This window comes from Dendrobates tinctorius, unplaced genomic scaffold (assembly GCF_039654945.1).
Source record: "Dendrobates tinctorius isolate UK_male_01 unplaced genomic scaffold, ASM3965494v1 ptg000331l, whole genome shotgun sequence".
In the NCBI taxonomy this organism is placed as follows: Eukaryota; Metazoa; Chordata; class Amphibia; order Anura; family Dendrobatidae; genus Dendrobates; species Dendrobates tinctorius.
The window spans coordinates 3,202,284-3,220,603 of record NW_027361997.1 but is presented as its reverse complement, the minus strand read 5'-3'; the positions used below and the strand labels follow the sequence as shown (position 1 = coordinate 3,220,603).

The following is an 18,320-nucleotide window of genomic DNA, read 5'->3' as shown; positions in this document are numbered from 1 at the left end:
AAATGCATTTAAATAACAGGTTTTTTACTATTACTTTTATCCTATTTTTTGATTAAAAAACAATTACTAAAAACTCTTGTTATTTAAATGTACTTTTTTGCTTTTTATTTACTTAGTCACAGCAGGGTTTTTGCTCACTTTTTCTCTTGTAGGTTTTAAGTTTTGTGGCCAATGTGAACATGCGTTTCTGTTCTGCATGTGTACCAACTCAAATCAAGCTCAGTTTTTGAGAGTTTTCTATAGGTATGTCTGATTCATTTCAATCCTAACAGGTAATCCTAAAGAACTAAAAACACACACGGCTCCCCCAACCAGTTTCGCCTATACAGTCTTCATCATGGAGCTAGAGCTAGTTCTTATTTATTGGGCTGATAACCTTTACTAAATGTTATTAAAATGTTGTATTACAAAGATCATGTCACTAGTCACTGGCACATAGATCAAGAGTGAAGACAGTTTTTCTAAAAAAAAAAATCCAAATGTTATTAAACTAGCTGAAGAGCTCGGCGTTGTCTGGGCATAGTAACCAATTGTGGTTAGTTATAACAAATTATAATGATTATATTGCACATAAAAACCGTGCATCTAATCCTATCCTGTGTGATACTGACTGCTGAGCTGTGTATCTAATCCTATCCTGTGTTATACTGACTGCTGAGCCGTGTATCTAATCCTATCCTATGTGATACTGTCTGCTGAGCCGTGTATCTAATCCTATTCTGTGTGATACTGACTGCTGAGCTGTGTATCTAATCCTATCCTGTGTGATACTGACTGCTGAGCCGTGTATCTAATCCTATCCTGTGTGATACTGTCTGCTGAGCCGTGTATCTAATCCTATTCTGTGATACTGTGTGCTGAGCCGTGTATCTAATCCTATTCTGTGTGATACTGTGTGCTGAGCTGTGTATCTAATCCTATTCTGTGTGATACTGACTGCTGAGCTGTGTATCTAATCCTATCCTTTGTGATACTGACTGCTGAGCTGTGTATCTAATCCTCTCCTGTGTGATACTGACTGCTGAGATGTGTATCTAATCCTCTCCTGTGTGATACTGGGCTCCCCCTGCAGTCTGTGTCAGAGGGTGGTCTGTGTTGGCACAGTAATAAATTGTGTTATTTCCAGCTTTACAGAAGGACGATAACACCATAGAAATGATAAGAATAATAGGCCTCAGTTACCATAACTGTCTACAAAGAAAACTGTTGCTGATAGCAACCAATCACACCTCATTTTTCATCTTTTAAACAGCTCTGGGACAGTGTGGCGAGTTTTGAGTGGCGACTTTTATGTGGCGAGGTTGGTGTATGTGTGGTGAAATGTGTGCTGAGGGTGGTATATGTGTTGAAGCACGTGCTAGTGTGTGGCGCATTTTGTGTGTGTGCTCATATCCCCGTGTGTGGTGAGTATCCCATGTCAGGGTCCCACCTTAGCAACTGTACGGTATATACTCTTTGGCGACATCCCTCTCATTCTTTTTTGTCCCCCTTGTTCACATCTGGCAGCTGTCAATTTGCCTCCAACACTTTTCCTTTCACTTTTTCCCCATTATATAGATAGGGGCAAAATTGTTTGGTGAATTGGAACACGCGGGGTTAAAATTTTGCCTCACAACATAGCCTATGACGCTCTCGGGGTCCAGACGTGTGACTGTGCAAAATTTTGTGGCTGTAGCTGCGACGGTGCAGATGCCAATCCCGGACAGACATACATACATACATACATACATACATACACACACACATACATACACATTGAGCTTTATATATTAGATAAACAAGCACATATATGCCCGTTGCCTCAAACCAAGCAAGTACTAATCCCGTGCTGGTGATGTCAGTTTTTGAACAGTGTTTACAACCTTAATCAGAGATACCAGGAGAATCTGACTGGTGTAAAATAAAAGCTTCTTACCTTTCTGTTAGCTGGAATTTAAATTTTCAATCTCTTAGGAAACTCCTACATACTTCTTCCGAATAGGCTGCTTACCGCGGCCTCATGTTAGGCCGCTAAAACTGTTGCAGCTGTTTTTGTTCTAACCTAAAATCAGATTACAGAAACACCAGTTAGGTCCAAATTGATAGCTAGGCCCTTCAAATTACCAGCACTCAGAGAAAGGAATACACACTTGTTTTAAGCAAAACAATTTTATTTCCCTGCCCCTTCTGTAAATATGTTATGTAGTGATGAGCGAGTATACTCGTTGCTTGGGTTTTCACGAGCATGCTCGGGTGGTCTCCGAGTATTTTGTAGTGCTCGGAGATTTAGTTTCTGTCAATGCAGCTGCATGATTTGTGGCTGCTGGCCAGCCTGAATACATGTGGAGATTCCCTAACAAACAGGCATTCCTCGCTTATCACTAATGTTATGTTAACACTTATTTATCATGCCTTTCACAGTGTACCACCCATTACAAAGTTTTCCCAAAACCTCAGAACATTGCATGTGAGATAATAAAATATTAGACCAAGTATGAAACCTTGAATATGCGACTATAAGACTGGTTGCAGGGGGCTCCGCCGTCATTTTATGAAAGCCTGGAGGCCCCCGCACATCCATTGCTGCGGGGGCAGCGCATGCTCAGATTGAGATCTCGGCAATGAGATCTTGTCTCCCGAGATCTCGTTGCCGGGATCTCAATCTGCTGCGATGTGGTGGCCTCCAGGAAAATTGGCGCCAGGGACGGCGCATGCTCAGATTGAGATCTTGGCAATGAGATCTCAATATGGGCATGCGCCGCCGCCCCCAGCGGCCATTTTCCCGGAGGCCACCGCATCGCAGACATGAATGTGCGGGGCCTCTAGGCTTTCACAAGATGCCTGCGGAGCCTCCTGCACCACAGAGCACCACCACCAAACCTGCCGCACCAGCCTGGGATGGGAGTCATATTGCCGGATCACCGAACACCCCCTGTGACCCCGCTCCACCAGAGCTGCCAGTAAGCTGAATTCAGACTGTAAGACGGACCCCCATTTGACACATTAATTTTTTTTCCCTATTTTCCTTCTGAAAATTTGGGGTACGCCTTATAGTGCAAAAAATATGATAATACTCTGATACCATAAACAGTTGAACAACCCTGTATGCATCTTATTTCATTTGTTTTCTTTTTAACATTTCTACTTTCTTTTCCATATTAGGGCTATGTTCTCTTGAAGACTTTTGGAGATTCATTAAGAAGTGCTAGCTGCTTCACAGTTCCAGATGGAGTGAGAAGTTCTGATAAACCTACTGCATCATTGATACGAGAGATGAAGAATGATGAGAAGATCCTAGATCTCACAAGAAAGATTATTGAGCTTGTCACCGGGGAGGTGAGTGTTGGTGGCACGTAAACGAATGACAACTTTTAGAAGTGAATAGATAATGACTTGTATCATTGCGCATGTTAGATTCCTATAAGATATGAAGACACCACAGTCTTTTTCTCCAGGAAGGAGTGGAATTATGTAGAAGAGCACAAGATCCTCTACAATGATGTCCTGATGGAGAATACCATTCTTCCTAAATCTATAGGTGAGAACCTTATTTTGGGATTAGCTAAAAGCCTAGCCAAAAAGCTGCCTATACAAGCCAATTGTATCTTCAGATATAAATGGCTTTATAATCCAGTGTACCCTCGGCTACTTAGGAGAAACGTTGAGACCTTTGTTCATCAATAGATGCTGATATTTTCTTTTCTTGCTTTAAGGTGATAATAATGATAAAATATTGCATAGCGCATCACTGGAGAAAGTACGTGACTTAAAGACGACAGACCATGACAAAAATCATGTGGCTGAGAAGATATTGCATCTCATTAAGGAACTCGTAGACCTACTGACTAAAGAGGTGAGGAATGTGGAAGATTTTCACCTCCTATTCATTCAATAAAGACCGAATAATATTTTTTGTTTCTTTCAGCCTTCTTCAAATATTTAGTCCCTAAATGGTTGTCCACTTTCACACTTCCACGAAAGTGTGCTCCAAACTGTAAAATAACCAAAACGACAAACCCAGCATGTTCTCATTCTTCCTGGGTCCATTGCCGGCTCCCTGCTGGTACTTTGGGTCATATCAACACGACACATCACTCTAGACAGTCATTTAGCTCAGAATCGCATGTTTTGAAACTGAAGGGCCAACTCATTTTTCATTATCACATTTCAGGATGCCGAGAAATACTTTTTTCTGGCAGCATTTTTGGGTTACATATAACTTCATCTCCTCTTCCTCTCACTGTTGGTGTACCTCAGGGCTCAGTCCTTGGCCCCCTTCTCTTCTCTCTACATGGCCCCAATTTTACAGACCATCAGCAGATTTGGCTTTCAGTACCATCTTTATGCTGATGACACACAACTATACACGTCATTCCCTGTCCTTACCCCTGATGTACTACAGAACGCCAGTGACTGTCCGCAGTCTCCAACATCACGTTCGCTTTCTATCTGAAACTCACCCTTTCTAAAGCTGAACTTCTTATGCTCCAGCCATCTACTTACCTCTCTAAATCTGACATTTCTCTCTCCGTGGATGGCACCATAACACCCCGGAAGCAGGTGCGCTGTCTGAGTGTTATATTTGACACCAGTCTCTCCTTCACCTCCCATATACAATCTCTTGCCCTCTCTTGCCGCTTACACCTAAAGAACATCTATAGAATCTGACCTTTTCTCACCATGGAAGCAACAAAAACCCTCACTGTTGCCCTGATCCACTCCCGCCTGGACTACAGTAATGCTCTATTAATTGGCCTCCCCATTACTCGACTTTTCTCTCTGCAGTCCATACTTAATACAGCAGCCAGGGTTATTCACCTGGCTAATCGGTACTTGGACGCATCCGCTCTTCGCCAGTCGTTACACTGATTGCCCATTCATTATAGGATCCAATTCAAAGTACTTGTTCTCACCCATAAAGCTCTCCACAGTGCGGCACCCCCTTAAATCTCCCCCCTCATTTCTGTGTATCGGCCTAGCCGATCGTTGTGCTCTGCAAACGACTTTTCACTAACCTCTGCACTAATCCGTATCTCCCACTCCCGACTCCCAAGACTTCTCCCGAGTTGCACCAATCCTCTAGAATGCTCTACCCCAAGAAATTAGGACCAGCGATAACTTGCACAGTTTTAGGTGCTCCCTCAAAACACATTTGTTCAGAGCAGCCCATCACGTTCCCTAATCCAAGTCATTTTATGTGAAGGTGTGCGTGTGTAGCCCATTCACTATCTCCATCTACTCCCCACCCCCTCAAGATGTCTGGACCATCATTGTAAATACACCATTGTAAATACACACCTGTACTTTGTATCTCTCACCTCATTCTAGATTGTAAGCTCTCACGAGTAGGGTTGTTTTATTTTGCTTTAATCATTATACTCTTGTTAACGTTGTTACTTATGACTGTTTTATAACTGTTTAACTGTAAAGTGCTGCGGAACATGTTGGCGCTATATAAATTATTATTATTTTAGTGATTCTTAGGTTTTCTTTAAATACACATCATGTAAAAAAAAGTTATTTACCTGCAGATATTTGGTTAATATACTGACGGAAACCCTGCTACGACTGTTGTGAGGAAATTCTCTTTATTCCCCCCTTCAGCCTCAGACTTTGTCATAGTGGTGGCACCGGAGCGAATTCAGTCACTGCTCTGTTCCTAGAGATCTACAGCTGTTACCGTACCCATGGCTCTGTATTGCATTAATGCTGAGCCAGCTGTCAGTCAGTGCCAGGGCATGGTTACAACCGCCGCTCCATATGCACTGATCGTTGACTAAAGCATCACTGGCCCACCCCTATGACAGAGCCAGAGGCTGCCTGGGAAAATGTTTCCCCCTGGCAGTGGGGCTTTTAGTGCCGCCACTCCACGATGTCCGTACACTATTCACCTGCAGATTAACCCCATATATTTTGTCTTTTAACATGACAGGTTCGCTTTAAGTCTTTCCTCGTTGGAAGGATGGAAAAAAAAAAGCAATTACTCTATTTTTAGTTCTGCTGTGTATGGTTTAATTTAAATAACATGTTATTTTTATTCCACTGATCAGTAAGAATATGGTGATATTGAATAAGTGGAGATTTTTATTTTTATTTTGGTACTTTTTGCACAGTAAAAACACGTTTCATTAAAAGAGACATAACTTTATTTTTCCGTCTGTTACTTTTTTTTTTTTTTTTTTTTTTTTCAGAACAGGTTAAACATTTTACTGGCATTATTTTGGGGTAAAATAATTTACTGATAATTATTATTCTGTTTTTATTGTGTGGGTTGTTTTTGTGTCTTTTTTTTTTTTTACTACATACCAAGAGGTTTTACAACATGAGAGACTATGGATAATCAGTCATCACACTGACAGTAATACAATACATAGGTTGTCATACATACACTGTTATTTATCTCTGTACCATCAGAAAACCAAAAGAAACACAAAGTCCTGAACGGGTGGTGTTCATTTTTTATACATATCGATTTCTAATTTTTACATAGAGGAAATAAGAAAAGGGTTTTCTCTAGCAACCTTCCACAACAGCATAGGAGGTTGTCTCCACGCCCTAATGGGGGGGACAGGAAGTACGAGAGGTTAAAAGGTCCCTCCCACCTCCCTCTCACCAGAGTCTTTCCTGTCCCCCATGGGGCATGGAGAGGTGCGGTATGCTGTGTGGCCGGCTGCTGCAGCGTACCTGTAATTCTTAAGCCGGGCAGTGGTGGTCGGCGGCGCTGCCTCCCCTCCTCCGTACTGCTCCCGTCTTCATAAGAACACGGGACCTTCCTGGCCCACTCGCGCTCCCCTATGAGGAGTAAAGTGGGCCAGTGATCCCCGACCTGAGGCCTCCCGCAGCTCTCCGGTCTCTCCTCCTCCTGTTGCACGCCGTGCGGTGACCCGGAAGTGACGTCACACGCGGTCACTTCAGGGTATGTATGACAACTTCCTGTCATGGCGGCCCCCATTCAGCTGCCAGCGTGCGGAGCTCGCCAGCACTCGCTGTGCCTGCCCCGGGACCCAGGGAGGAGGAGGGGGAAAATGAAAATACTGCGCTGAGGGCGGGGTTAACCCTTTATTAACCCGCCGGAAGACGCCGACAGGTAAGGCAAATCCCCTGTCAGTATGGACGGTTCTTCTTGCCCTGCGTCTGCAGAGCCCAGCACTGCCCCAGCCACAGTAAGTGTAACTGGGGTGGGTCCTAGTGGTGCAATCTTGAGATAGAGGTCCTCAAAATACTTCTCCCCCTTTTCTTATAGGGAGAAAAGTCTGCCCACAAAAGCACCAATACCACCAGCAAGTCGGCCAAATGTGCCATATGCAGTGCAAAACTCCCCTCAAATTGGGCGAAAAAATTGTGTCAAGCTTGCATAGACAGGGTGGTCAGGGCTGAACACCCGTCACTAATTGACGAAATCCGCAGCCTGGTTACTCACCAGGTTCAGACTTCCCTGGCTGCACCGTCTCCCCCTCCACCACCTCCACTCCCTCCGATTGTGGGCTCACCACCCCCCAAAAAAACAGAAAATTCAGATGGAAGACTCAGTCTGAATCAGAAAAATCATATAATTCAGGCTCCGAAAATTGGGAACAACCGGGAACCTCTAATTTAGCCGAATCGAGGAAATACCTCCTTTCCACGGAATATGTGGAGGAGCTGGTTGGCACAGTACGGGCCACCATGGGCCTAGAGGATGAGCCTGTTACTCAGTCAGCATAAGACCGCATGTTCGGGGGATTCGAGGGACCAAAGCGAACAGGTTTCCCAGTACATAGGAGCATAGTAGATATGATCTCCCAGGAATGGGAGTACCCAGAGAAGCGCTACTCAGCCCCTTCGGAACTCGGGCATAGATTCCCCCTGGAGGGAGAGGAGTTTAAATGGGACATCCCGAAAGTTGATATCCAGGTGGCGAGGGTGGTGAAGAAAACGGTCCTTCCTTTTGATGACGCGTCCCAGCTTAGAGACCTGATGGACCGTAAAGCAGAGAGCCTCCTAAGGAAAGCCTGGGAAACCTCTGCTTTTTCCTTAAAGTCAGGGATTGCATCCACATGCGTGTCTAGGTCTCTCTTCCAATGGATAGAGGAACTAGAAAGTCATATTTCTCAGGGAACCTCAAGAGGTGACCTCCTGAACTCCGTTCCTATACTACAAAGAGCTACAGGCTTCTTGGTGGATGCATCGATGGAGATGATCCGCATCTCTGCCAGGGCTATGGTACAGTCCAATTCTGCCAGACGTGCCCTCTAGCTTAAAACGTGGAGCGGGGATGTTACCTCCAAGTTGAAGCTCTGCTCTTTGCCCTTCAAGGGTGAACATGTCTTCTGCCCGGCCTTAGATGAAATTCTTGAAAAGGCCACAGACAAAAAGAAAGTACTTCCTGAGCAGAGGATTCCAGAATCAGTGATCCCAGCCGAGAGGGAAGGGAAAGTCGGGAAGATGGAGTTATGCTAAGGGGAGAGGCAGGAATATCCTGGTCCCCCAGAAGCAGCAGCAACAGCCACAAGAAAAGCAATGACTCGACCCCGGTGGGGGGAAGGCTTTCGAGGTTCTTTCACTCTTGGCAGTTGATTTCCAACAGCCCCTGGGTCCTCAGTGTGATCAAAGAAGGCCTACTACTAGAATTCGAATCCTCCCCCCGCAGGGTATAAGAGTTACCTCCCTACAACCTCGGGAGACTACAGCACTAAAATCCGGCATCCAACTCCTTCTACAATCAAACGCCATTTCTCAGGTCCCTGTGGAGGAACAAGGAAGGGGGAATTATTCCAGGCTGTTCCTAGTGAAGAAACCCACAGGAGAGGCAAGAATAATAATAAATCTCAAGGGCCTCAACCGACATATCGCAGATTCAAGATGGAGTCGGTAAAGACCGCCATTCCTCTGATAGGGCCGTCTTACTTCATGGCAACCATAGATCTGAAGGATGCCTATATTCACATTCCTATACATCCTTCTCACAGGAAGTACCTAAGGTTTGCGATCCGCCAGGGTCCAGACATCCGGCACTATCAGTGCAACATACTTCCCTTTGGAATATCCTCTGCCCCTCGAGTATTTACCAAAATTATGGCGGAAGCTGTGTCCCACATCAGAAGCCAAGGTATATGCATTGTACCCTACCTGGACGACCTGCTGATAATAGGAGCCTCATACCAGACTCTGGTAAACCAGGTGACCCAAACTCTGGGTATTCTCCAATCGCTGGGGTGGATCCCGAATATAAAAAAGTCGCAGATCCAACCCTCCCAGCAGATAAAATTCTTGGGAATCCTCCTAGATTCAAGGAAACAAATGTCCTTCCTCCCGGAGGAACATCAGAGGTCCATAATTTCAAGAATCTCAAGCTTCAGGAAACAGAGGTCCCCGACCCTCAGGTCAGCTATGTCCATATTAGGGTCAATGACCTCGGCTCACTCCAAATTACTCCAGTCCCATATCTTGGGAAACTGGAACAGAGATCACACCTGCCTGAACAAGAGTCCAGACCCCAGGAAGAGTGAAAGCTTTGCTAGCATATGGGTGGATGGACCACAAAAATCTGTGCAGGGGAATCAACTGGTCCCAAATCCCCTTGGTCACGGTAACATCGGATGCCAGCAAAAAAGGCTGGGGAGCCGTAGTGTCCCAACAACCATTCCAGGGGTTGTGGAGCCAGACAGTGAGTACAAAGTCATCAAACTTCAGGGAACTGAAGGCTGTGGAGGAAGCTCTCCTGGCGGTAAGACACCTAGTTCAGGGCCATCATATCAGAGTCTACTCAGACAATGTAACAACAGTGGCCCATCTCAGACACCAAGGTGGTTCAAGATCCAGCAGTCTAGAGGGCCTGTTGGGCCGAATATTTTGCTGGGCCGAAAGACACCTCCAGTCTCTAACAGCAATCCACCTAAAGGGTACCTCCAATCTTCAGGCAGATTTCCTGAGCCAAAAATGCATCCAGCCTGGCGAGTGGAGCCTAAACGAAAAAAACTTTCAGAAGCTGATCAACAGGTGGGGCCTCCCGGAGGTGGATCTACTGGCCTCAAGAGAAAATGCTCGGGTGAGAAACTATTTTTCCCTGAACCCCAGGGACAGATCCCTGGGGGTAGATGCCTTCGCCCACAAGTGGAGGTTTCGTTTGGCATATGCCTTCCCGCCAGTTCCAATCCTTGCCGCAACCCTGAGGAAGATCCGGGAGGATCGAACCCAGACCATCCTAGTAGCTCTACTATGGCCAAAAAGGAGCTGGTATTCTCTAATTACAAAGCTACAGGTAGAGGGGCCAGTCCTCCTACCCCTGGAAAACGACCTTCTCTTACAGGGCCCGCAACATCACCCAAACCTCTGGGGAATGAGGTTAGCGGCCTGGTTACTGAGACCCAGATCTTGAGGCCCAAGGGGGTCTATGAGAGGCAGTAATAAACACCCTCCAGAAATCCCGGAAGCCGGTCACCATTGCTATATATAACAAAATATGGAAAAAGTTTTCCTCATGGTGTCTGCCAGATTTGCCTGACCCAGGAAACCTTAACATTTCCCGTATCATGGATTTCCTACAGAGGGGGCTTGAGCTAGGTCTAAAGCCTAGCACACAAAGTACAGATATCAGGACTAAGCTCCATGTTTGACTGTGACTTGGCCAACCACAGGTGGATAAGAAGATTCATTACATCAGCCACTAGGCTACATCCAAAAAAGCTAGTTGCGGTTCCACCATGGGACTTGAACGTGGTTCTTACGGGACTCACTCAGTCACCCTTTCAGCCCCTGCCATCCTGTACTTCTCACCTGCTCTCCTGTAAGGTGGCCTTCCTTATAGCAATAACCTCAGCAAGGCGAATAGGAGAGCTACAGGCTCTCTCAATCAGAGAACCCTACCTAACAGTCATAGATGACTCCATAGTTCTCTCCCTTGATCCGTCTTTTCTACCAAAGGTTGTGTCGGACTTTCATAGATCACAGAATATAATTCTCCCCTCATTTTGTCAAAACCCAGCAAACCCTAAAGAAGAGGTGTTTCATACGCTGGACGTAAGGCGAATAATTTTCCACTACTTAGAGTGTACCAAGCCTTATAGAATCGACCACAACCTATTCATCCATACCTCAGGTCCAAACAGAGGAAAGAAGGTGGCAAAAAACACCATTGCCAATTGGATTAAAAAGGCTATCTCTGAAGCATACCTGGCGCAAAACATCACTCCCCCTAGAGGGATCAAAGCGCATTCAACACGATCTACCTCTACTTCATGGGCTGAGAGGGCAGGCGCATCTTCAGAGCAGATTTGTAAGGCAGCGACCTGGTCCTCCTTACATACTTTTACTAAACACTACAGGTTGGACCTTATGTCCAACAGGGATTTAGTCTTTGGCCAAAAAGTTCTTCAGGCCGTTGTCCCCCCCCTAGTGCAGTATAGGTTATGCCTCCTATGCTGTCGTGGAAGGTTGCTAGAGAAAATAGAATTAGACTTACCGGTAATTCGGTTTCTAGAAACCTTCCACGACACCACTATTTTCCCTCCCTGCATTCTTGGACAAATTCTGAGAATCTTAAGGTAACCGGTGCTATGGTAATCAGTTATAAGTCACTGGTGAGAGGGAGGTGGGAGGGACCTTTTAACCTCTCGTACTTCCTGTCCACCATTAGGGCGTGGAGACAACCTATGCTGTTGTGGAAGCTTTCTAGAAACCTAATTACCGGTAAGTCTAATTCTATCTTCTCCTGCAGTAGACACAGTACAATATAATGAGTTTTGACTCCTACGAGGTCCCATGATCAGAGAACTTCTTTCTTGGTCTCCGATCAGTGGCTGGTGCCTTAGGCTGTTATGGACAACCGAGGCATCGGGATTTCCTGCACACAGAGCTGTAGTCTTCTTCTGAAGTATCTCCATAACAAGGTAGTGCAATAGAAGTCATTATGGGGGTAATGTAAATCTTATTCCATGTTTCTCTTACATTTGTCAATTGTAGTACCAGCAGTGCAAGCAGCACTGACACCTACACCTGTTATATAATGGATGCAACAAAGTTTTTTTTAGTTCTTTTGTTTTTTATGTGACAGATTATTATGAACCAATAGCAGTTTATTTTGCATCAAAGTAAAACGAAGTATCTTATTACATTGTACAGAAATATATAGTTATATGGACTCATGGAAATGTCGCCACACTCGATGTTACAGACAACGTGTCAGGATTGATACATGAGAAGAAGAATGATGGAGAAATCTTAGATCTCACCAATAAGATCATTGAGCTGCTGACTGGAGAGGTGAGCGCCGCTGGGAATACTGGGACATTATATAGTAACACGAGATAGAAGTGTAGTTAGAGGTTCAGCTCAGGGGGTGCAAAATATCTGAGTGGGTGTAACCAGATAACCGTGTGTACAACTACGGTGGCGATGCCTACTCCTAGATATAGGGAACCTCAGCAGATTACAAAGATTAACACTGATACTACCATTGTATAGTGGTAGATACCAGTGCTGCAGAACACATAAGAGGTTACAGTACAGTTATTGATGATGACTTTCTGGTGATGTTTTTTCCAGGCTGATATCACGATTTCTCCAGCAATAACTCATCTACAAAGATGACTGCATTGCATTTCCATTGTCAGCAGAGATTACTTACATTTCCATCATAGTCCCCAACTATTCCCAACCTGCACAAACCCCTCATCCTGCTGTCTCCTCAATGCTGATTTGCTGTCATGTGTCACAATTATTCATCATCTTAGTGTCCCACTTAATGCCCATCACTGTGCCTCTTACAAAGAAAAATGCCTCCTTTGTGCCGGTTAGGTGGTAAAATTGCACCTTAGAAAATATTAATGCCCGATGCAAATGCTCTAGAAAACAGTGCCCACATTTTGGTCCTAGAAAGTAACAATGCCCCCTGTGTACCCATTTGACTATCACAATAGCTTGAGTGCCCCATAACAATTATGCTTCCTAAGTGCCCACTCAACATTTAATAACATCCCAAGTGCCCCCATATGGATCCCCTCTACACAGCATGATGCCCCTCACAGCTCCCAAATACACAGCATGTTGGGCAAACAGCTCCCTATACAGAGCATGGTCCCCCACTGTATGAATGCCCTCAGTAGCCCACCATTGTGTTATGGCCCCCAGTAGTAGTATGATGGCCTCCCAGTAGTTTTTCTACACTGTTTTATGGTCCCCTGTAGTCCCCCCCCCCACACACACACACACAAACAAACACACACACACACACACTGTATGGATGGCCCTCAGTAGTCACCCCATGAGCACCATTACAACAAAAAATAAATCTTACCTAACCATGGATCCCAAGGCATCACAGGGCGAAGGTGTGGACAGACCAATACGGTCATGTCATCATGCTGCTGCTGCGCCTCATTTGTGCATCTCCCTGCGTTTGTGTAGACCTCGGGCTTAAATCGACCTGCGGTTTACAACTCCATGGAGCAGTAGTGCATGAAGACCATGTCTGTGCATGCCGATACAGTTTAAAGTGCCGGTAGCTCTAGGTGTTGTGCCCCTCTGAGCCCGGGGAGCAACTGAACCATCTGCCCCCCGGAAGCTACACTACTGATAAGGGATAATGTGTCTTGATGATGACTGTCATTGTTTGTCAGGCTTCGATTAGATATGAAGGCATAACTGTACACTTCTCCGTGGATGAATGGGAGTATGTAGAAGAACACAAGGATCTGTACAAAGACATCATGATGGACACTGAAATACTTCAGTCTTATGGTAAGTAAATGCTGTAGTACATTAATGCATCATATCATTTTATAAATGTGGATTTGGTTTCTTTATAGCGTCCCCTGCTCAGCATTTGATTAGTCACAGCTGGTGCAACGTTATCTGTGTGACGTGATGCATAGATGAAGTCGAGCCACCACTGGTTAATAAAAAACCTTCCGGGGACAAATGGTAGAAAACATTGAAAAACATTTTATGCTATGAATTATGGAAGGCTGACAAAAATAATGGCTAATGTTTAGGAAAGGCTGGTGCCATTTTTAACTTTATATAATGGGGTAAATTGGCATCTTTTTTTACTTACTCTTACCTATTTTGTTTCCTACCCATAGATAAACCATCTTCTCTAGATTCCACTGAAGAAAGCCCACTTGAATTTCACAAACATGGCAAAGATTCCTTGGAGAGCTCCTGTGTCCTGACAGGCCCTCCACCACACCATGCTGTTAAATCCATAAAATGTTTTCAGAAACCATCAAATATTGGAAAACACAAAAATAAGCATAAGGAGCAGACCCCAGGACTGTGCAGTGAATGTGGAAATGAATTTAAGAGAAGTGATGTTGGGCAGATTGAGACAGATACTGATTCTATTGGGAGCAAAAAGTTCTGTGAAAAATGTCTTTTAGACCAGAGAAGTGTGGGCAGAAAAAAGTGTGCAAGGAAACTGCCTGAGTGTGGTTGTAGTTTTTCTGTAAAGGGAAATCTTGATGCTCATCTCAGGATGCATGCGTTTCCAAAAAACTTCCCATGTTCAGAATGTGATAAAGTTTTCCCTTCCAAGAACAGACAAGAGAGTCATATGAAAGTCCACACAGGAGAGAAACCTTACCAGTGTTCAGAATGTGGCAAATGCTTTTTTAATACTGGAAACCTTCAGGCCCATTACAGAGTTCACACTGGTGAAAGACCCTTCCCATGCACGGAGTGTGACAAGACCTTTAGGTATAAATCGCACCTCGTTGCTCATCAAAGATTTCATACAGGACAAACACTGCTATGTCCTGAGTGTGGAAAATCCTTTGTCTACCAGTCACATTTTGAGAAACATCTCCGAATTCACACAGGGGAGAAACCGTATGGGTGTCCAGAATGTGGAAAATGTTTTAAACGACGTTTCCAACTCCGAGAGCATGTGATGATTCACACAGGAGAGACATTCGAGTGTGAAGAATGTAACAAGTCTTATCGCTTTCTCTATAATCTTTTGCGACATCAAAAATCTCATGCTGGCGAGAAACCATTTCATTGTACTGAATGTGGAAAAGGTTTTTTACACAGCGCAAGTCTAACTGAACATAAGATGATCCACACAGGAGAGAAGCCATACTCCTGTCCAGAATGTGGGAAACTGTTTATCTCCTCGAAATACATGCTCAGGCATCAAAAGACGCACTTTAAAACAAAATCAGTAAAACATAAATAGTGGGCAGCGCTACGATCATGACCATGTCCACTGTTAATTTGCACTAGATTTTATAACCCATGTTCTTTGATATAGTGTGAAAACTCTCAACAACCAATATCACTTTATTGTGTATGGAATGGTCATGAATGTATAACTCTGTATGTAGATTATTCCCATGGTGAGCATGGTTACTTTCCTATTACAGGCAGCTGATTGAGAAGGCGTTGGATGACAGCTTGTATAATAGAATCATTTTTTTTACAGTATAATATAGTATAGGATCAAAAGAGAAAGGGATATGAAATGTTACCAATGTCAATTTTAGACACTGGGACTGGCAAGAATGTCGTCATGTATTGAGCTTAATCTCAGTATTTTTAAAGAACCCTTTCTTAGAAATAACTATAATGCTCATCCCTAATAAAAAAAATTCTATTGGTTTTCCTCTAAGCACCAAGAATACAGCACCAAAGAAGAAAGAGATTCCTTTTTACTATCCATTGACTGTGTGTTTATATATAAATACATGATATTATAGCACACTGTGATTTGTGAATACGTCAATTCCACTATTAGTAGATACATTAAAATGATGAGCTACAGGTTAACTATTTTGATCAAAAAGTGTAAAACTCATCCAATAATAAGCTAACATGTAATATACATAGTCCCAAACTTTAGTGATGAACCTATCCATGTGCCCAGACAGGCCTCAAATTAACTGGGGAAGAGATGGGTTCAAGGCTGAACGCTGATTAAAACTTGGCAGGGAAAGCTGGAGGGATAAGGGTGCAGTCACACACCTCATCCTCCCCCATGCAATACACAATATGAACAAGGTCCAGCACATCTTTGGTATTAGGGCTCATACTCATTTGCAAGTAAAATGGATTAGTGCAAGCCGATAAATTGGATTGCACTCTGACTAATGTTGTTCTATGATTTGCTGCTCAGCTGCAATTTTTTTTCTCAGCTCAGATTGAACTGAGAAAAAAATTTCAGCATTCCGTGATTGTCCTCCTATCTCGAACGTGACTCACCAATGCAATTTGGTGCTAGCAATAGAGACAGCAACATCGGGGGTCATCGCAGATGGGGGGAGCTCCCTCTCTGATCTCATTATCACCCAGGGATGGTGGCCTGTCAGCTCATGCTGCGAGGACAGGCTGACACATCTCATCGTTACATGTCAGACACTGCTCTAAGGCTGGGTTCACACCTGCGTTTGGCTGGTCTGCATATGGCTGCGTACTTTCTCCCTTAAGCTCCGCCTACTTCCACATGCCTCCTGCGTCGTCCTTTGTATACCCATCTTTAACATTGGGTACGCAGGGACATGCGTTGTATGTGGATGCGGAGCTTAAGTGTAGAAGTACGCAGACCAGCCAAACGCAAGTGTGAACCATTGCAGAGTATTAGATCAGATGTCTGTCACTATACAGTTCATGTCCCTTCCGGGGACAATATAATAAAAATGTAAAAAAAAAAATGAATTGCAAAAAAATATATAAAAAAAAACAAAACAGGAAATAAGAGGAAAAAAAGAATAAAGTATTAATCCAATAAATACATTTATTAAAAAATACACATATTTGGTATCGCCGCGTCCTGAATGACCTGACCTATAAAACTATACCACTAGTTAACCCCTTCAGTGAACACCATTAAAAAAAAAAAATAAACGAGGCAAAAAACTTAGTTTTGTTTTATTTTTAAACTTTGTTTTATCATAATACTGCGAGACAAAAAGTGGAATAAAACCCGATCAAAAACACAAAAAAAAAAAGTGCATCTGAAAACATCATTTTTCCCGCAAAAAATACAAGCCACCATACAGCTCAGTCAGTGGAAAAATGAAAAGTTTGTAGCTCTCAGAATAAAGTGATGCAGGCATGATTCTTTTTTGGAAAAAATAGTTTTTATTGTGCAGATGCGCCAAAACATTAAAAAAACTATAAATGTGGTAACGCTGTAATTGTACTGACCCAAAGCTACCTTATCAATTTTATCACACACATAATGGCATGAAAAAAATAAAATAATTCCTGGTTTTTATTCATTCTGCCTCCCAAAAATCGGACTAGAAATTGATAAAAAAAAAAAAAAAAGTCATGTGCCCCAAAATGGTACCAATAAAAATGACCACTCGTCCCGCAAAACAAGACCTCACATGACAGCGGAAATGTGGAAAAATTATAGCTATCAAAATATGGGGATGCAAAAACTAGTGTTTGCTATAAAACATATTTTAGTGTGACAACAGCCAAACATAAAAAGCTATAAATATGTTATTGCTGTAATCGCACTGACCAAAAGGATAGTCGTCTAATTGCTTATACTGCACAAGGAACGGCGAAAAAAATAAAACCAATTCTTCACCAGCTGCTTAACCCCTTACTGCCATTGGGCAGAGTAGTACGTCCGATGGTAGAAACCCCTGCTTTGATGTGGGCTCCAGCGGTGAGCCCGCATCAAAGCCGGGACTTGCCAGCTGTTTTCAACAGCTGACATGTACCCGCAGTAGATTTTGGAATAAATTCTTGGACTTTTGTGCGCTACCAGATAAATTCACCAATCCAATATTTAAGAGAAAGATTAATCCATTTATTTCCCAACGCGTTTCGAAATGTGTACCATTTCTTCTTCAGGGGATGACATATCTGTATGTCATCCCCTGAAGAAGAAATGGTACACATTTCGAAACGCGTTGGGAAATAAATGGATTCATCTTTCTCTTAATTATTGGATTGGTGAATTTATCTGGTAGCGCACAAAAGTCCAAGAATTTATTCCAAAATCTGATGTGTAAGCGGTCGCGGAGCTGACCTTTGGACGTGCAGCAAGCAGATTACTAATCCTACATGCTTTAACCTCTCCTAAAAAGGGTGAGTATAATCTAATCTACTTCTCCAGCATTAACCCGGATAAGACCCTATTGCGCTTTCTTGTTCCTTTAGTTTTGACACATGTACCCGCAGTAGGCACAGGTGGAATCGCGATCCATCCGCGCCTATTAACTAGTTAAATCTCCCAGTCAAACGCTGACAGCGGGATTTAACCAGCGCTTCCAGACGCCGGGCCAGAAATACGCGCATCACCGACCCCCTTTTACGTGATTGGGGGTCAGTGATGCATTGCCATCACAACCAGAGGTGTTGAGTTCATTTTCCCCTTCACCATTGAGGTCTGATGAACTCCCTCTTCT

General features: G+C 43.7%; 1 protein-coding gene across 6 annotated transcripts in view; it reads left to right on the top strand.

The window, feature by feature from the left end:
* Nucleotides 1–15,659, top strand: part of LOC141074243 (uncharacterized) — a 50,427-nt gene extending 34,768 nt beyond the window's left edge. For 5 of the 6 annotated variants that reach the window (XM_073561853.1, XM_073561852.1, XM_073561855.1 and 2 more), the window contains 6 exons: nucleotides 3,142–3,315; nucleotides 3,394–3,517; nucleotides 3,693–3,832; nucleotides 12,079–12,219; nucleotides 13,575–13,695; nucleotides 14,040–15,659. In XM_073561853.1, the coding sequence (XP_073417954.1) occupies nucleotides 3,142–3,315; nucleotides 3,394–3,517; nucleotides 3,693–3,832; nucleotides 12,079–12,219; nucleotides 13,575–13,695; nucleotides 14,040–15,133 (1,794 nt within the window). In that variant the 3' untranslated portion in view covers nucleotides 15,134–15,659. Of the gene's footprint in view, nucleotides 1–3,141; nucleotides 3,316–3,393; nucleotides 3,518–3,692; nucleotides 3,833–12,078; nucleotides 12,220–13,574; nucleotides 13,696–14,039 lie in introns of those variants that run through there. The other variant, XM_073561856.1, reaches the window with a different exon arrangement.
* The last annotated feature ends 2,661 nt before the right edge of the window (nucleotides 15,660–18,320 follow it).